Source organism: Ascaphus truei, chromosome 2 (genome assembly GCF_040206685.1).
Source record: "Ascaphus truei isolate aAscTru1 chromosome 2, aAscTru1.hap1, whole genome shotgun sequence".
Classification (NCBI taxonomy): Eukaryota; Metazoa; Chordata; class Amphibia; order Anura; family Ascaphidae; genus Ascaphus; species Ascaphus truei.
Genome location: NC_134484.1, coordinates 5,104,687 through 5,125,867, shown reverse-complemented (window position 1 = coordinate 5,125,867; position 21,181 = coordinate 5,104,687). Strand labels below are relative to the sequence as shown.

At 54.0% G+C, this 21,181-nt stretch overlaps 1 protein-coding gene across 1 annotated transcript in view; it reads right to left on the bottom strand.

Moving 5' to 3' along the window:
- LOC142474501 (protein scribble homolog) overlaps positions 1-21,181 on the bottom strand; it is a 217,753-nt gene that overhangs the window by 29,539 nt on the left and 167,033 nt on the right. The window contains exons 8-15 of the mRNA XM_075580871.1: positions 12,510-12,770; positions 10,547-10,657; positions 10,280-10,456; positions 8,201-8,317; positions 7,662-7,850; positions 6,977-7,096; positions 6,812-6,868; positions 5,072-5,128 (exon numbers count right to left, since the gene is read on the bottom strand). Of these exons, the coding sequence (XP_075436986.1) occupies positions 5,072-5,128; positions 6,812-6,868; positions 6,977-7,096; positions 7,662-7,850; positions 8,201-8,317; positions 10,280-10,456; positions 10,547-10,657; positions 12,510-12,770 (1,089 nt within the window). The remainder of the gene's footprint in view (positions 1-5,071; positions 5,129-6,811; positions 6,869-6,976; positions 7,097-7,661; positions 7,851-8,200; positions 8,318-10,279; positions 10,457-10,546; positions 10,658-12,509; positions 12,771-21,181) is intronic.

Genomic DNA, 21,181 nt, shown 5'->3' with positions numbered 1-21,181 from the left:
GCAACAGTGAGACTGCAGCACAGCATCCTCTGCAACAGTGAGACTGCAGCATAGCATCCTCTGCAACAGTGAGGCTGCAGCACAGCATCCTCTGCAACAGTGAGACTGCAGCATAGCATCCTCTGCAACAGTGAGACTGCAGCATAGCATCCTCTGCAACAGTGAGACTGCAGCATAGCATCCTCTGCAACAGTGAGACTGCAGCACAGCATCCTCTGCAACAGTGAGACTGCAGCACAGCATCCTCTGCAACAGTGAGACTGCAGCACAGCATCCTCTGCAACAGTGAGACTGCAGCATAGCATCCTCTGCAACAGTGAGACTGCAGCACAGCATCCTCTGCAACAGTGAGACTGCAGCACAGCATCCTCTGCAACAGTGAGACTGCAGCACAGCATCCTCTGCAACAGTGAGACTGCAGCACAGCATCCTCTGCAACAGTGAGACTGCAGCATAGCATCCTCTGCAACAGTGAGACTGCCGCATAGTATCCTCTGCAACAGTGAGACTGCAGCACAGCATCCTCTGCAACAGTGAGACTGCAGCACAGCATCCTCTGCAACAGTGAGACTGCAGCATAGCATCCTCTGCAACAGTGAGACTGCCGCATAGTATCCTCTGCAACAGTGAGACTGCAGCACAGCATCCTCTGCAACAGTGAGACTGCAGCATAGTATCCTCTGCAACAGTGAGACTGCAGCATAGCATCCTCTGCAACAGTGAGACTGCAGCATAGCATCCTCTGCAACAGTGAGACTGCAGCATAGCATCCTCTGCAACAGTGAGACTGCAGCACAGCATCCTCTGCAACAGTGAGACTGCAGCATAGCATCCTCTGCAACAGTGAGACTGCCGCATAGTATCCTCTGCAACAGTGAGACTGCAGCATAGTATCCTCTGCAACAGTGAGACTGCAGCATAGTATCCTCTGCAACAGTGAGACTGCAGCATAGCATCCTCTGCAACAGTGAGACTGCAGCACAGCATCCTCTGCAACAGTGAGACTGCAGCATAGTATCCTCTGCAACAGTGAGACTGCAGCACAGCATCCTCTGCAACAGTGAGACTGCAGCATAGTATCCTCTGCAACAGTGAGACTGCAGCATAGCATCCTCTGCAACAGTGAGACTGCAGCATAGTATCCTCTGCAACAGTGAGACTGCAGCATAGTATCCTCTGCAACAGTGAGACTGCAGCATAGTATCCTCTGCAACAGTGAGACTGCAGCATAGTATCCTCTGCAACAGTGAGACTGCAGCACAGCATCCTCTGCAACAGTGAGACTGCAGCATAGTATCCTCTGCAACAGTGAGACTGCAGCATAGCATCCTCTGCAACAGTGAGACTGCAGCATAGTATCCTCTGCAACAGTGAGACTGCCGCATAGCATCCTCTGCAACAGTGAGACTGCCGCATAGCATCCTCTGCAACAGTGAGACTGCAGCATTGCATCCTCTGCAACAGTGAGACTGCCGCATAGCATCCTCTGCAACAGTGAGACTGCAGCATTGCATCCTCTGCAACAGTGAGACTGCAGCATAGCATCCTCTGCAACAGTGAGACTGCAGCATAGCATCCTCTGCAACAGTGAGACTGCCGCATAGCTCCCTCTGCAACAGTGAGACTGCAGCATTGCATCCTCTGCAACAGTGAGACTGCAGCATTGCATCCTCTGCAACAGTGAGACTGCCGCATAGCATCCTCTGCAACAGTGAGACTGCAGCATTGCTTCCTCTGCAACAGTGAGACTGCAGCATAGCATCCTCTGCAACAGTGAGACTGCCGCATAGCATCCTCTGCAACAGTGAGACTGCAGCACAGCATCCTCTGCAACAGTGAGACTGCCGCATAGTATCCTCTGCAACAGTGAGACTGCCGCATAGCATCCTCTGCAACAGTGAGACTGCCGCATAGCATCCTCTGCAACAGTGAGACTGCAGCATTGCATCCTCTGCAACAGTGAGACTGCCGCATAGCATCCTCTGCAACAGTGAGACTGCAGCATTGCTTCCTCTGCAACAGTGAGACTGCAGCATTGCATCCTCTGCAACAGTGAGACTGCCGCATAGCATCCTCTGCAACAGTGAGACTGCAGCATTGCTTCCTCTGCAACAGTGAGACTGCAGCATAGCATCCTCTGCAACAGTGAGACTGCCGCATAGCATCCTCTGCAACAGTGAGACTGCAGCACAGCATCCTCTGCAACAGTGAGACTGCAGCATTGCATCCTCTGCAACAGTGAGACTGCAGCATTGCATCCTCTGCAACAGTGAGACTGCAGCATTGCATCCTCTGCAACAGTGAGACTGCAGCATAGCATCCTCTGCAACAGTGAGACTGCCGCATAGCTTCCTCTGCAACAGTGAGACTGCAGCACAGCATCCTCTGCAACAGTGAGACTGCAGCATTGCATCCTCTGCAACAGTGAGACTGCCGCATAGTATCCTCTGCAACAGTGAGCAAGACTGCAGCATAGCATCCTCTGCAACAGTGAGACTGCAGCATTGCATCCTCTGCAACATTTCCCTATTCTACACCAGATTATAATAAAGTAAATTCCCTTATACAATCATATATACAGTTGTGTGAAAAAGAAAGTACACCCTCTTTGAATTCCATGGTTTTACATATCAGGACATAATAACAATCATCTGTTCCTTAACAGGCCTAAAAATTAGGTAAATACAACCTCAGATGAACAACAACACATGACATATAACACTGTGTCATGATTTATTTAACAAAAATAAAGCCAAGATGGAGAAGCTATGTGTGAAAAACTAAGTACACCCTTACTGGTTCCATAGGAATTAAGACGCCAAGTAGCAGACAGGTGCTGCTAATCAAATGCCCTTGATTAATTGATCATCAGCTAGTGTGACCACCTCTATAAAAGCCGAAGTTTTAGCAGTTTGCTGGTCTGGAGCATTCAGGTGTGTGTTAACACAATGCCAAGGAGGGAAGACATCAGCAATGATCTTAGAGAAGCAATTGTTGCTGCCCATCAATCTGGGAAGGGTTATAAGGCCATTTCTAAACAATTTAAAGTCCATCATTCTACAGTGAGAAAGATTATTCAAAAGTGGAAAACATTGAAGACAGTTGCCAATCTTCCCAGGAGTGGACGTCCCAGCAAATTCACCTCTAGGTCAGACCGTGTAATGCTCAGAGAAATTGCAAAAAAAAACAAGAGTTACATCTCAGACTCTACAGGCCTCAGTTAGCATGTTAAATGTTAAAGTTCATGACAGTACAATTTGAAAAAGACTGAACAAGTATGGTTTGTTTGGAAGGGTTGCCAGGAAAAAAAGCCTATTCTCTCTAAAAAGAACATGGCAGCACGGCTTAGGTTTGCAAAGTTGCATCTGAATAAACCACAAGACTTCTGGAACAATGTCCTTTGGACAGACGAGACCAAAGTGGAGATGTTTGGCCATAATGCACAGCGCCACGTTTGGCGAAAACCAAACACAGCATATCAGCACAAACACTTCATACCAACTGTCAAGCACGGTATTGTATTGTATTTTATGTCTTTATTTATATTGCGCCATTAATGTACATAGCGCTTCACAGTAGTAATACATGTGGTAATCAAATAAATAACAGATAATATAAATAATAGATCATGGGAATAAGTGCTTTAGACATAAACGTAACATTAAGGAAGAGGAGTCCCTGCCCCGAGGAGCTTACAGTCTAATTGGTAGGTAGGGAGAACATACAGAGACAGTAGGAGGGAGTTCTGGTAAGTGCGTCTGCAGGGGGCCAAGCTTTATGTATCATGTGTTCAGAATATTCACAGTGCTATTCATATGCTTCTTTAAGCAAGTGTGTCTTAAGGTGGGTCTTAAAGGTGGAAAGAGAGGGTACTAGTCGGGTACTGAGGGGAAGGGCATTCCAGAGGTGTGGTGGAGGGGTGATGATTTGGGCTTGTTTTGCAGCCACAGGACCTGGGAACCTTGCAGTCATTGAGTCAACCATGAACTCCTCTGTATACCAAAGTATTCTAGAGTCAAATGTGAGGCCATCTGTCCGACAGCTAAAGCTTGGCCGAAATTGGGTCATGCAACAGGACAATGATCCCAAGAACACCAGCAAATCTACAACAGAATGGCTGAAAAAGAAAAGAATCAAGGTGTTGCAATGGCCCAGTCAAAGTCCAGACCTCAACCCGATGAAATGCTGTGGCTGGACCTTAAGAGAGCTGTGTATAAACAAATGCCCAGAAACCTCAATGACTGAAGCAACGTTGTAAAGAAGAGTGGGCCAAAATTCCTCCACAACGATGTGAGAGAATGACCAAGTCATACAGAAAACGATGACTTCAAGTTATTGCTGCTAAAGGTGGTTCTACAAGCTATTGAATCATAAGGTATACTTAGTTTATCACACATGGCTTCTCTATTTTGGCTTTATTTTTGTTAAATAAATCATGACACGGTGCAATATGTCATGTGTTGTTGTTCATCTGATGTTGTATTTACCTAATTTTAAAACCTGCTAAGGACCAGGTGATTGTTATGTCGTGATATGTAAAACCATAGAATTCAAAGAGGGTGTCCTTTCTTTTTCATGCAACTGTGAACACAAATATATATATATATATACACACACACACACACACACACACACACACACACACACACACACACACTACATTTCCTTATACAACCCCGCTGAGCGGTACAGGGCTGCGGTCTGAACATACAGACACGGATACCTGCACTGAAGAAACGGCAACCGGTTCTCTGGAGCCCAAGGTCAGATGGACCGGACACTCCCGGACAAGGTTTTCCTACCTCCACGGGCTCTACACCGCCCCCCTCACTGACTGAGCTATAAAACCCGCCGGTGGATTAGTGACCGTTTGGAAGGGCAAAAAGGTAACAGCTTGGTCACCAGAGCGGTGATTTTCCCCCCTCCTTCTGGACAGAGTGACCCGTCGCCACCGCCGGCTGGGAGGTGGAGAAGAAAAGGAGCAGCACAAGCAGCGCGAGATCAGGTGCAGAACCACGCCGGGGACGTGACGGACCAACGCCAAGGAAGCCCTCCCCCACCTTCCTCTCACCTCGGCCTCCTCCTCGAGGAGTCGCGTGGCCTCCTCCTGCTCCCTACGCATCCTCTCCTTCACAGAGACAGGACAGTCAGAGCAAGCCCAGCCACAGGCACCCGAAGCCATGCACAGGGAGAGGGGGAGAGAGAGTAAAAGCGGGGTGAAACTGGATCACACGGGGTGTGGGTGAGGGAGGGGGGAGAGGGAGGGGCAAGGGCAGAGTCAGAGGAGAGATAGAGGAGAGATGGAAAAGAGACTAAGTCAGAAGGAAGGGCGGCAGGAAGTCAGATGGGGGGCGAGACAGGAAGTGAGAAGGAAGGGCAGCAGGAAGTTGGGTTTTGAGTGGCAGATGGGGAGCGAGACAGGAAGTGAGAAGGAAGGGCGGCAGGAAGTTGGGTTTGGAGTGGCAGATGGGGAGCGAGACAGGAAGTCAGAAGGAAGGGGGGCAGGATGATGGGTTTGGAGTGGCAGATGGGGAACGAGACAGGAAGTTACAAGGATGGGTGGCAGGAAGTTGGGTTTGGAGTGGCAGATGGGGAGCGAGACAGGAAGTCAGAAGGAAGGGCGGCAGGAAGTCAGAGCGGGAGCGAGACAGGAAGTCAGAAGGAAGGGCGGCAGGAAGTTGGGTTTGGAATGGCAGGAAGTCAGATGGGGAGCAAGACAGGAAGTCAGAAGGAAGGGCGGCAGGAAGTTGGGTTTGGAGTGGCAGATGGGGAGCGAGACAGGAAGTTAGAAGGAAGAGCGGCAGGAAGTTGGGTTTGGAGTGGCAGATGGGGAGCGAGACAGGAAGTCAGAAGGAAGGGCGGCAGTAAGTCAGATGGGGAGCGAGACAGGAAGTCAGAAGGAAGGGCGGCAGGAAGTTGGGTTTGGAGTGGCAGATGGGGAGCGAGACAGGAAGTTAGAAGGAAGGGTGGCAGGAAGTTGGGTTTGGAGTGCCAGATGGGAAGTGAGATAGGAAATGATGAAGTCAGATGGTAAGTGAGGCAGGAAGTTGGTGGGATTGAGGTCAGACATTGGAGAGTAAGAAGGGAAGTGAATCGGGGGTATAGTCAGAAGGAAGGTAACACGGAAGTGTCAAATAGGACTTGAGGAAGGAAGTTGAGAGAGTGAAATAGGAAGTGATGAAGTTGCGACACCAGGAAGGAATGAAGTATGAATTATGGGGAGTTAAGAGGCGACACTGGAAGTCGGGGGGGGGGATCCAAAAAGAAAAGAGCCAATGGGGGAAGTAAGAAAGGAAGTGAGACATTGCGTTGGGTTAGAAATGAACCGAAGCAGGAAGTTGGCGATGAAAGGGTTAAAATGAAGGCGGAAGATGCACGTGTTCTCTCCTTGTTTTTAAAAAGCAGCAGTTTTAATTTGTCTCAAATTCATTGCGATTTGTACAATACTGGGAGCAAGTGCGGAAAATAATCCCCCCCCCCCCCCCCGTATACCCTGCAGATGCTCTGTGCAGACTAAACTGAGCTGAAGCAGGTAAGGGCAGCAGCAGGACCATCGGTGGGGGCAGCAGCAGGACCATCGGTGGAGGCAGCAGCAGGACCATCGGTGGGGACTGAATGTCCTACAATCTCCCCATATAATTATTAGGACACTGAAGGTGCTCAGAAGTTGGTTCAGCATTAGTTATTGTAACTGAACTTCTATTGCCTGCCAGGGACTCTCGTAGACATGGGACACAATGGTTACAGACTTAAATGAAAGTATGTGTAGCTGTGGGCTGAGAGATGAGATCTCAGATGTATGCGCGCTCACCACTTTCTCCATGTCCTCTTTCGCCCACTGTGTCGCCTCCCGAACCATTTCCATGTCCTGCCAGAGAGGAGCAGAGAGTCACCACCGACCTGCATACACTCCCAGGGTGACCCCGACACACGAGAGAGGAGAACCGACATATCTAACCCTCCAACCCGGCCTCACCTTCTGCAGCCTATCCATCTCCTCGGGGCTCATGTCTCGGTCTATCGAGGAGATACTTTCCATGCTGTTCTTCCTCCCGATTCCACCAGCGAATGGATTGGCTATTACACCCGGAGAAGCCTGACAGCCGACAAACAGAATATGTTGGACAGAGAGGACACACAAGGACAGAGCCCTCGGTTTAACCCAACAGAGCTTGGGGCAAAACGGGAGCACTCCGTATCACCAGGAGAGTGGGAGAGACACTTGCGCAGTATTACAGGCTAGGGAGAGTACTTGGTATAAGCAGGAGAGTGGGAGAGACACTTGCACAGTATTGGGGAGGATATTCACCATAGGGAACATCAGCGTCAAGAGGGAACACATGCATAATACTATACAGAGCATCATTGGGAGGGGGGAAGGGAGTCAATACAGTAGGGTTACTAAAATAGAGTTAACTCCAGATGTGGCCCTAAAGTCCCCTCTGCCTGGACCCAACAGCCCTTCCCCACGTTTCTCCACAGCTCAGAAGCACATGCCCGATTGTCTGGACCTATTCAGATGCTGGAATGAGAGCCTGAAGGGAGCAGCCCGCTAGAGAGCAGGAGATCTGCACGGAGACGACCACAGCTGGAACACACACCGCGTTCAGGGGCAATGCCGCGTTGGCAGCGATCTGGTGAAGGGCTCCGGGATCTCTTACCTCTGCTGACGTGACTGCCTTGGGGTCGAAGCCGTCGCACACTAGGATTAGCAAGGTGTCCCCCACGCCGCGCAGCGCCTGCACCGCCTCCGTGTGCGTCATCCCCAGCAGGCTCTGCTGATTCACTTCCAGGATGCGCATCCCCACGCCCAACCGCCCATCCCGAGCCGCGGCGCCCGACGAGCTGACCTGCAGAGGAGAACACACGGCGTCGCTCAGCTCCGCCCCCAACAACACGAGGCGCATGGGGGGGGGGGGGGAGAAAGGGCCTGCTGCAACAAGCCACGGTCTGAACCGGGAGGGTCCGAGGCGCTGAGGAAAGGTCAAGAACTTTCTTCCCCAAAAAGGGCAGTGGATCCATGCTACAGCCTCCCAGCGGTGGTGGTAGAGGTTAGTCCAGCAGGGGAATTCAAAGCGGCTGGGGATAAACACAATGGTATCCTGAATAGCCAAGAAGTTCATAGGTCTACAGCGGGTAAGGAAGTGGGCAGCCCCGTGAATCTCCTGCCCGAGCTGTATGGTGGACATGTGCCTTTTACCTTGGAGACAAAGACGCCCTCGTCAGAGGGATCCAAAGGGTTGCCTGCGTGGCCCTTGGCTCCTCCGCGGATGCTTATCCCCAGCTTCTCCCCGGGCCCTTTCACGATGCAGATCTCCTGCGGGCGCAGAGAGGGGGGAAGACCACTTAACTCACACACAAAAACGCACAACAGTCACCAGCGTAAATGGCTCTCAAACAAACAGAATCATCTCATCTCCTATGCACACCCCCTCCATGTCAGGGGACCAACCATGTCCCGCTCATCCTAGTCACATCACAAAAAAAGACTGACAGGAAGGGGGTAACCAGGCTGTACAATGAAGGTTAAGCCCATCTGGTTACCCCTGAAACCGCGGGGTTCCTGGTAGTTACCTAGCACCATAAGCCAGGGGCCAGGTATCATCGCATGTAGAAGTTAAAGTCCCCCCCGCTTTCCCACTTTCCATGTTCCCTTCGTCCCAGACCCAGAAAACTTTCCATGTGTAAGTGTTAGGGGGGATATTTGAGTTGAAATGCAGCTTTGTTTGCAGGAGTTCGGGGGCCAAAGTTACCGGTAGTCCCCTAATTCTCCCCGGCGAGCAGTCATGATTTGCCGGTACGTTGGGTGAATTACACCGGGGCTGCCCAGTGCCCCCCAGACTCCTGGGTTTCGAGCCCAGATATCCCAGTCCTGTGTCCCGCACAGATATGGGTCTCCCCAAGTTATAACACGTATTAAAATATGTTTTATAATGTTTGGAACATATACTATAAATGTCTATTCAGTCAGCCCGGGCCTCCCTATAGGTGCCGGGAAGTCTGGATAGACATCGTAGTTCAAAGAGGAGACGGGATGTTGAGAGGTGTCGGGGTGCTAAGTGGCCGGGGCGGAGTACTGAATCCGGAGAACAGAGACCCCGTGCGGGGAGGACACTCTGGTCTGCCAGACTCAGTGGAGCCTGCCCAGTAGGAGGCAATGGGCTGACTGGGGGAAGAAGCAGAATGTCGGCGCGTTTCCTGTTGGTCAATTCATATGTCCCGCCCCCATCTCTGACATCAGCCAAAGGACGAGCCGCTATTCCTATTGGCTGGCAGGGAGGAATTCCCACGCTCTGATTGGTCGCTCCTCCTACTTCCATGCAGAACATAGCTCAGCGGAGGGTATGTAAGGAGAAGCCCCGGCCAGAGAACCAGACGGTCCTGAGACTTGGGCCGGTGATGCCAAGGCGGCTTTTCAAAGTCGCTCTGCGAAAAGCAGAGCAACCGGCGTCATTTTTGGAGCCAGGAAACCCTGAACAGCCGAGGCTAAGCCAGACGCCAGGTCCAAGTTCTCGTTTTAGAACGTAGCGGTCGCGGCTAAGGATTTTAGCCGAAAAGAGGACCAGGAAGCCCGGGTGGATATCCCGGCCAGGGGAACCCTTCCGAAGCAGGCGCCCTGCACCTATTTTAGCCTAGTTGTCACCCCCAGAGCCCCAGTAAGTGTGTTTTTCGTCTGTATTTGGTGTATTCATTGTGTGTACGCGGCTTTACCCGAATAAACGACATTTTATTCCACTGCTGTGTTTTGCCCGGTGGCTGACCCCGGTATAACAGTCCCGGTCTCGCCCATGACAAAGACACTTCCCCTTATTCCCGCGTCTCCCCCTACAGAAAAGGGAATGAGATGATATCACACGGGGAGCTTTTATCTGCTCATTGCCCCAAACGTGTTACCTCCTACAGTGCCGAAGGGAGAGAGGCCACGTGTGACCCCCGCACGTGGGGGACCGAATTCACCGTTCCCAGCTGAATACACACTTATTTTCTAACCCTGAACACACTCGCCCCAATTAATAACACAGCCAGGGACTCGTTAGGAAACCGAAAAAATCACCATGAAGTACGAAAAGTACTGCTTCAGCACAGGTGGCTCAATTAACGACCTGCATATCCTGAAAACTTGACCTGTTGGTGGCCCTTGAGGACTGACGTTAGCCCCTCCAGCTTTACACAGTATCGGTCATTGCCAGAATGACCCTATTTTGCCCCGATCCCACCCTTGCGCCCGTAGACCCCCGTTTCGGGGAGATACTCAGGTGTAGTGCAGCTTTCTTGGTACCTGCATGCCCGGGGGAGGCGGGTCCCTCCTCACCAGCAGCTGGAGCTCCTGAGAGTGGGAGAGCAGGGCGTTCACGGCTTCTTGGTGAGTGGCGTGGCGCAGATCAACTTCCCCCGCCTCCAGGATTCTGTCCCCCACCCGCAGGCCGCTGCGTGCAGCCACCCCACGGGGGATCACCTGCAGGAGGAGACACAGCGGTCAGGGTAACCAAGGAGGGACATGGGGATGGCAAGCAGGTGAGGGGGGGGGGGGCGCCATGCTCCTCACCTTTGAGATGAAGACTCCAGGCTCGTTGACACCGAAGGGATGGCTGGAGTGGTCGCTGCCCCCCACGATACTGAGCCCCAAGGGTCCCCCGGCCTTTACCAGGCAGATTTCCTGAGGGCAGCACAGACAAGGAGTCAGCAATCCTATCAAAACCGAGCCCCGCGTGCGGGGGGTGGGGGGTAGAGGAGAGAGCTGCCCTCTACTCTGCCCGGGGGGTAGAGGAGAGAGCTGCCCTCTACTCTGCATGGGGGAAAAGGAGAGAGCTGCCCTCTTCTCTGCACGGGGGGGGGAAGGAGAGAGCTGCCCTCTTCTCTGCACGGGGGGGAAGGAGAGAGCTGCCCTCTTCTCTGCACGGGGGGGGGGGGGAAAGGAGAGAGCTGCCCTCTACTCTGCATGGGGGAAAAGGAGAGAGCTGCCCTCTACTCTGCACGGGGGGGGGGGGGGTAGAGGAGAGAGCTGCCCTCTACTCTGCCCGGGGGGTAGAGGAGAGAGCTGCCCTCTACTCTGCATGGGGGAAAAGGAGAGAGCTGCCCTCTTCTCTGCACGGGGGGGGAAGGAGAGAGCTGCCCTCTTCTCTGCACGGGGGGGGAAGGAGAGAGCTGCCCTCTTCTCTGCACGGGGGGGGGGGGGGGAAGGAGAGAGCTGCCCTCTACTCTGCATGGGGGAAAAGGAGACAGCTGCCCTCTACTCTGCACGGGGGGGGAAGGAGAGAGCTGCCCTCTTCTCTGCACGGGGGGGAAGGAGAGAGCTGCCCTCTTCTCTGCATGGGGGGGGGAAAGGAGAGAGCTGCCCTCTTCTCTGCACGGGGGGGAAAGGAGAGAGCTGCCCTCTTCTCTACACGGGGGGAAAGGAGAGAGCTGCCCTCTTCTCTGCACGGGGGGGAAAGGAGAGAGCTGCCCTCTAATCTGCACGGGGGGGGAAAGGAGAGAGCTACCCTCTTCTCTGCACGGGGGGGAAAGGAGAGAGCTGCCCTCTTCTCTGAAGGGGAATGGGGGGAGGAAGAGGAGAGACCTGACCTCTACTCTGTAGTGTGGGGGGAGGAAGAGGAGAGAGCTGACCTCTACTCTGTAGTGTGGGGGGAGGAAGAGGAGAGAGCTGACCTCTACTCTGTAGGTTCCCGCACGGGTCATCCACATAATTTTCTATAGGGGAAGAAATGGGGGCTGCCCTTACACCCCTCCCCCCCACCCCCACAGGGATGTGTGGGAGGCTGCCCTTACACCCCTTCCCCACCACCCCCCTCCCACAGGGATGTGTGGGAGGCTGCCCTTACACCCCTCCCCCCCACCCCCACAGGGACGTGTGGGAGGCTGCCCTTACACCCCTCCCCCCCACCCCCATAGGGACGTGTGGGAGGCTGCCCTTAGACCCCCCCTCCACAGGGATAAGTGGGTCACTGCCCCAAAATCTCCCCACCCCCTAACCCCAGTGACACGTGGGGGGGGGGGGCTGCCCTTAACCCCCACTGGCATAAGGTTACTGCACAATGTTTAGAGAGGATTACAAGTCGCCATGGAACAGGAATGGGTACGGACATCTCTGCCCAGCACTGGGGTTAGCCTTCATGACAGACCTACGCTGGGTCGAGATGTCGGTATCCTCGCCTATTCCATGGCGACTCGTATTTTTCTGGTAACAATGTACGGAAACTTGAGCACTTTGGATAAATGTTGGCCCCTGGAGGATGGGTTGTGTGTATGGGCCCCCATCCTATTATTGGAAGACCTGTCCTTCCAAGGGGACTTGTGTTGCTATCCGATAATGGGACACAAACGGGGGCTCTTCTTACCCAAGGAGCTGTGCCACCCAATGGATATTCTACCCAGAAGAACACACATGGGCTGTTCATACATGCAGGGTACTCTACTCTATCGGGGACACACACAGGGGGTTTCTCATATCGAACGGGCACCCACGGCTGGTGTTCTCTATAAGGGACACACACAGGGGGAAATGTTCTCACCTCAATAGGGTACTCGTCATCCATCCTCCGGTGATTGCTCAGGGATCCGCTCTCCTCCTCTCCCTCACCGTTCTCGCTGTCCACAGGGGGCGGGGGTGAGCGCGGGCGGGCTCTTTGCAGGGAGGGCGAGGCTCCCGGGTCTGTCCCTGCCCCTGCCTGGGGGGGCTCTCTCTCCACCAGCAGAGTGATGGTGGGGGAGGTGCTGGTAAGCAGGGCTACTGCCTGATCATGCCTGGCTTCTGTCATGTCTACCCCATTGATCTAAAACAACGCGCAGAGCCAGAGCGTCAGCAAGACCCCATCATGGCATCCCACCAAGCTCACCTCTTATCTGAACCCTCTCTGAAGCTTGAGCAAGACCCCATCACGGCATTCCACCAAACTCACCTCATATCTGAACCCTCTCTGAAACTTGCCATCCTTCCCTCCATTTAAAATCCCCAGCTCTCCTGAAGGAAAGCCCCCCATTCCCCCAGTGCGGGACTGCTCTACCCTGGTTACTGGGAGACCTCATGTTCGGCAGATTTCCTGGCATGTTTGGGAGATGCTGGTTGATGGAAACAGCAACGCCGGTAAGACGATAAAGGAGCGTTACCGAGCGTTGCGGACTTGTATTCTGGGAAGAACAGAAGGACAGAAGTACAGCCAGGATAACGGGGCAGGTTCTCTTTAGGTGAATAAAAAATATATAATATATATACTGTATATATGCAATAATTTGAGAGTCGATGTTTTAGAAGTGCTATTGAGCTCTACGTTGAACGACATCCTACGGATGAGGTCCCCTTGCGATAAAACCTTACGTTGGGTTGGCCGTTTCTTGTTCTTTATAGCACTATACAAGAGAAAATGGAAGAGCAGCGATGGCCGGTCACACATTGCTCTTCTCTGCTGTCTAAGGCTGAGTTTATACTCCGTGCTTTCGTGCACACGACGGAGCGCGATGGCGAGAGAAGATTTTTGTCTTTTGGTGCGGCGGCCACGCCACGGCGGAAATTCAGCCAATGAGGGCGAACCAGCCCTGTGACGTCCAGCGTGTGTATATATATAGGCTGCTACTGAAAGAACTTCATACTCGGCATCAGTATACAGTGCATCTATATGCCCTTCCAGCCTCTCTCACTGTAGTCAAACCCCCATGGTCATCAAGGCCGACCCGCTGCATTTCTAGGTGTTATTGCCCATTATGGGGCAGTAATAACCCCCAGCAGTAAGTCCTGGGATTGATTAGCAGCTGGTCTGTAGGCCTTTGCATGGGGGACAGGTTCACTGTATATTAGTGCTACCATAAATGGCGCATGTCTGGTGACGCTACAACAAGGTCAGAGTTTGGCTGAGTGGGGAACTCTGATTGGTTCAACTCCCTGATTTATACACCCAGCTGGGCACTGCGGGCACAGTCGTGGTCCAGCGGTATAGAGCAGACAGAAGCCAGCACTGACAAGGCAGTATCCACTCTTACCATTGGCCGCTGCGAGGGTAACCCATGCTGTTACCGGGACGGCAAAGGAGGAAGGGAACCCGCCACCAGAAGGCAGAGAGAGCCAGCCGGAACAGCGTGGAGAGGTTGGAGGGGGGAAGGAAAAGGGGTCTGGAGAAGAGGGTGGGATGAGTCTGACAGAAGAGGAGGGAGGATTGGAAAGAGAGGTGTAGGAAGAAAAAAAAAGAGGGGGAAGGGTTCGGGGAGATGAAGGGGAAACAAGACCCGGTTTGGGTGGTTAGAGAAGGGTCACCGGAAGATGGACAGGAGGGGTGAGATGGAGGGAGAGGGATATTACAAAATATAAACTCAAAAAAGAAAGACATTGTTAGCAGACAGAAGAGTTATTAATAAAACAAGTGTATCGTCAGGGAGGTCTGAAAAGAGCCGAGCCGGGTCCGAGCCGGACAAAGCAGCACGTCCCACGCACACAGAACGCCGGACACAGCAGCACGTCCCACGCACACAGAACGCCGGACACAGCAGCACGTCCCACGCACACAGAACGCCGGTTACACAGCAGCACGTCCCACGCACACAGAACGCCGGACACAGCAGCACGTCCCACGCACACAGAACGCCGGTTACACAGCAGCACGTCCCACGCACACAGAACGCCGGTTACAGAGCAGCACGTCCCACGCACACAGAACGCCGGTTACACAGCAGCACGTCCCACGCACACAGAACGCCGGTTACACAGCAGCACGTCCCACGCACACAGAACGCCGGACACAGCAGCACGTCCCACGCACACAGAACGCCGGTTACACAGCAGCACGTCCCACGCACACAGAACGCCGGTTACACAGCAGCACGTCCCACGCACACAGAACGCCGGTTACACAGCAGCACGTCCCACGCACACAGAACGCCGGTTACACAGCAGCACGTCCCACGCACACAGAACGCCGGTTACACAGCAGCACGTCCCACGCACACAGAACGCCGGTTACACAGCAGCACGTCCCACGCACACAGAACGCCGGTTACACAGCAGCACGTCCCACGCACACAGAACGCCGGTTACACAGCAGCACGTTACACAGCAGCACGTCCCACGCACACAGAACGCCGGACACAGCAGCACATCCCACGCACACAGAACGCCGGTTACACAGCAGCACGTCCCACGCACACAGAACGCCGGTTACACAGCAGCACGTCCCACGCACACAGAACGCCGGTTACACAGCAGCACGTCCCACGCACACAGAACGCCGGTTACACAGCAGCACGTCCCACGCACACAGAACGCCGGTTACACAGCAGCACGTCCCACGCACACAGAACGCCGGTTACACAGCAGCACGTCCCACGCACACAGAACGCCGGTTACACAGCAGCACGTCCCACGCACACAGAACGCCGGTTACACAGCAGCACGTCCCACGCACACAGAACGCCGGTTACACAGCAGCACGTCCCACGCACACAGAACGCCGGTTACACAGCAGCACGTCCCACGCACACAGAACGCCGGTTACAGAGCAGCACGTCCCACGCACACAGAACGCCGGTTACACAGCAGCACGTCCCACGCACACAGAACGCCGGTTACAGAGCAATATACTCAATAAAATCTACACGCATATTATCTCTCTGAGCTACAATGTAACTTAAACAGTCATAGCGTCCGAGGCCCATTCAGGTCGTCCTGTCCACTGAAGGATGACACGAACACAGAAGTGACACCATGCGTCGCCTGCTCCTCACTTCTTAGGGGGACAATGTCTGTCCCTGCCTCAGCAAAACCATGGTAGGCAGGACATGGGGGCTTATTCTGTAAGCTCCGGTAGCGCTGTGCTGAGCGATCTGCACGGAAAGCCTCAGGGACTTAGCACGGTAAAGCGCTAACAGAGCTTACAGAATAATATATATACAGAATAATATATACACAGAATAATATATATACAGAATAATATATATACACAGAATAATATATATATACAGAATAATATATATACAGAATAATATATATACAGAATAATATATATATACACAGAATAATATATATACACAGAATAATATATATACAGAATAATATATATACAGAATAATATATATACAGAATAATATATATACACAGAGTAATATATATATACAGAATAATATATATATACAGAATAATATATATATACAGAATAATATATATATACAGAATAATATATATATACAGAATAATATATATACAGAATAAGCCCCAATGAGTTTATCAGAAAGTAACGGGAAATGTATTTAAAAGTCACAAAACCTATTCCTAATGTTACTAACACAGCTATAACACAGCTGTAACACAGCTGTAACACAGCTATAACACAGCTATAACACAGCTATAACACAGCTATAACACAGCTATAACACAGCTATAACACAGCTATAACACAGCTATAACACAGCTATAACACCGCTATAACACCGCTATAACACCGCTATAACACCGCTATAACACCGCTATAACACCGCTATAACACCGCTATAACACCGCTATAACACCGCTATAACACCGCTATAACACCGCTATAACACCGCTATAACACCGCTATAACACCGCTATAACACCGCTATAACACAGCTATAACACAGCTATAACACAGCTATAACACAGCTATAACACCGCTATAACACCGCTATAACACCGCTATAACACCGCTATAACACCGCTATAACACCGCTATAACACCGCTATAACACCGCTATAACACCGCTATAACACCGCTATAACACCGCTATAACACCGCTATAACACCGCTATAACACCGCTATAACACCGCTATAACACCGCTATAACACCGCTATAACACAGCTATAACACAGCTATAATAGTCTGATGTCATCTTCTGCCGTATCACCAAAGACTTATTCTAACACCCGCAGTCTCTGCATGAGACACCCATTCTAATACCTGCAGTCTCTGCATGAGACACCCATTCTAACACCTGAAGTCTCTGCATGAGACACCCATTCTAACACCTGCAGTCTCTGCATGAGACACCCATTCTAACACCTGCAGTCTCTGCATGAGACACCCATTCTAACACCTGCAGTCTCTGCATGAGACACCCATTCTAATACCTGCAGTCTCTGCATGAGACACCCATTCTAACACCTGCCGTCTCTGCATGAGACACCCATTCTAATACCTGCAGTCTCTGCATGAGACACCCATTCTAACACCTGCAGTCTCTGCATGAGACACCAATTCCAACACCTGCAGTCTCTGCATGAGACACCCATTCTAACACCTGCAGTCTCTGCATGAGACACCCATTCTAATACCTGCAGTCTCTGCATGAGACACCCATTCTAATACCTGCAGTCTCTGCATGAGACACAGAAACGCAGGCACGGACACAGAAACCCACCACGGACTGGGGAACGCAGGCACGGACACAGGAACACACCACGGACTGGGGAACGCAGGCACGGACACAGGAACACACCACGGACTGGGGAACGCAGGCACGGACACAGGAACACACCACGGACTGGGGAACGCAGGCACGGACACAGAAACACACCACGGACTGGGGAACGCAGGCACGGACACAGAAACACACCACGGACTGGGGAACGCAGGCACGGACACAGGAACACACCACGGACTGGGGAACGCAGGCACGGACACAGAAACACACCACGGACTGGGGAACGCAGGCACGGACACAAACACACCACGGACTGGGGAGCGCAGGCACGGACACAGAAACACACCACGGACTGGGGAACGCAGGCACGGACACAGAAACACACCACGGACTGGGGAACGCAGGCACGGACACAGGAACACACCACGGACTGGGGAACGCAGGCACGGACACAGAAACACACCACGGACTGGGGAACGCAGGCACGGACACAAACACACCACGGACTGGGGAGCGCAGGCACGGACACAGAAACACACCACGGACTGGGGAACGCAGGCACGGACACAGAAACACACCACGGACTGGGGAACGCAGGCACGGACACAGAAACACACTACGGACTGGGGAACGCAGGCACGGACACAGGAACACACCACGGACTGGGGAACGCAGGCACGGACACAGGAACACACCACGGACTGGGGAACGCAGACACGGACACAGAAACACACCACGGACTGGGGAACGCAGGCACGGACACAGGAACACACCACGGACTGGGGAACGCAGGCACGGACACAGAAACACACCACGGACTGGGGAACGCAGGCACGGACACAGGAACACACCACGGACAGGGGAACGCAGGCACGGACACAGGAACACACCACGGACTGGGGAACGCAGGCACGGACACAGGAACACACCACGGACTGGGGAACGCAGGCACGGACACAGGAACACACCACGGACTGGGGAACACAGGCACGGACACAGGAACACACCACGGACTGGGGAACGCAGGCACGGACACAGAAACACACCACGGACTGGGGAACGCAGGCACGGACACAGGAACACACCACGGACTGGGGAACGCAGGCACGGACACAGACACACACCACGGACTGGGGAACACAGGCACGGACACAGAAACACACCACGGACTGGGGAACGCAGGCACGGACACAGGAACACACCACGGACTGGGGAACGCAGGCACGGACACAGGAACACACCACGGACTGGGGAACGCAGGCACGGACACAGGAACACACCACGGACTGGGGAACGCAGGCACGGACACAGAAACACACCACGGACTGGGGAACGCAGGCACGGACACAGAAACACACCACGGACTGGGGAACGCAGGCACGGACACAGAAACACACCACGGACTGGGGAACGCAGGCACGGACACAGGAACACACCACGGACTGGGGTACGCAGGCACGGACACAGAAACACACCACGGACTGGGGAACGCAGGCACGGACACAGGAACACACCACGGACTGGGGAACGCAGGCACGGACACAGAAACACACCACGGACTGGGGAACGCAGGCACGGACACAGAAACACACCACGGACTGGGGAACGCAGGCACGGACACAGGAACACACCACGGACTGGGGAACGCAGGCACGGACACAGACACACACCACGGACTGGGGAACACAGGCACGGACACAGAAACACACCACGGACTGGGGAACGCAGGCACGGACACAGGAACACACCACGGACTGGGGAACGCAGGCACGGACACAGGAACACACCACGGACTGGGGAACGCAGGCACGGACACAGGAACACACCACGGACTGGGGAACGCAGGCACGGACACAGAAACACACCACGGACTGGGGAACGCAGGCACGGACACAGAAACACACCACGGACTGGGGAACGCAGGCACGGACACAGAAACACACCACGGACTGGGGAACGCAGGCACGGACACAGGAACACACCACGGACTGGGGTACGCAGGCACGGACACAGAAACACACCACGGACTGGGGAACGCAGGCACGGACACAGGAACACACCACGGACTGGGGAACGCAGGCACGGACACAGAAACACACCACGGACTGGGGAACGCAGGCACGGACACAGGAACACACCACGGACTGGGGAACGCAGGCACGGACACAGAAACATACCACGGACTGGGGAACGCAGGCAGGGACACAGAAACACACCACGGACTGGGGAACGCAGGCACGGACACAGGAACACACCACGGACTGGGGAACGCAGGCACGGACACAGGAACACACCACGGACTGGGGAACGCAGGCACGGACACAGGAACACACCACGGACTGGGGAACGCAGGCACGGACACAGGAACACACCACGGACTGGGGAACGCAGGCACGGACACAGGAACACACCACGGACTGGGGAACGCAGGCACGGACACAGGAACACACCACGGACTGGGGAACGCAGGCACGGACACAGACACACACCACGGACAGGGGAACGCAGGCACGGACACAGGAACACACCACGGACACAGGAACACACCACGGACTGGGGAACGCAGGCATGGACACAAACACACCACGGACTGGGGAACGCAGGCACGGACACAGAAACACACCATGGACTGGGGAACGCAGGCACAGACACAGGAACACACCACGGACAGGGGAACGCAGGCACGGACACAGGAACACACCACGGACTGGGGAACGCAGACACGGACACAGGAACACACCACGGACTGGGGAACGCAGGCACGGACACAGGAACACACCACAGACTGGGGAACACAGGCACGGACACAGGAACACACCACGGACTGGGGAACGCAGGCACGGACACAGGAACACACCACGGACTGGGGAACGCAGGCACGGACACAGAAACACACCACGGACTGGGGAACGCAGCCACGGACACAGAAACACACCACGGACTGGGGAACGCAGACACGGACACAGAAACACACCACGGACTGGGGAACGCAGGCACGGACACGGACACAGAAACACACCACGGACTGGGGAACGCAGGCACGGACTGGGGAACGCAGGCACGGACACAGGAACACACCACGGACTGGGGAACGCAGGCACGGACATAGAAACACATCACGGACTGGGGAACTCAGGCACGGACACAGGAACACACCACGGACTGGGGAACGCAGGCACGGACATAGAAACACACCACGGACTGGGGAACTCAGGCACGGACACAGGAACACACCACGGACTGGGGAACGCAGGCACGGACACAGAAACACACCACGGACTGGGGAACGCAGGCACGGACACAGGAACACACCACGGACTGGGGAACGCAGGCACGGACACAGGAACACACCACGGACTGGGGAACTCAGGCAGGGACACAGGAACACACCACGGACTGGGGAACGCAGGCACGGACACAGAAACACACCACGGACTGGGGAACGCAGGCACGGACACAGAAACACACCACAGGAACACACCACGGACTGGGGAACGCAGGCACGGACACAGGAACACACCACGGACTGGGGAACTCAGGCAGGGACACAGGAACACACCACGGACTGGGGAACGCAGGCACGGACACAGAAACACACCACGGACTGGGGAACGCAGGCACGGACACAGAAACACACCACGGACTGGGGAACGCAGGCACGGACACAGAAACACCACGGACTGGGGAACGCAGGCACGGACACGGACACAGAAACACACCACGGACTGGGGAACGCAGGCACGGACACAGGAACACACCACAGACTGGGGAACACAGGCACAGACACAGGAACACACCACGGACTGGGGAACGCAGGCACGGAC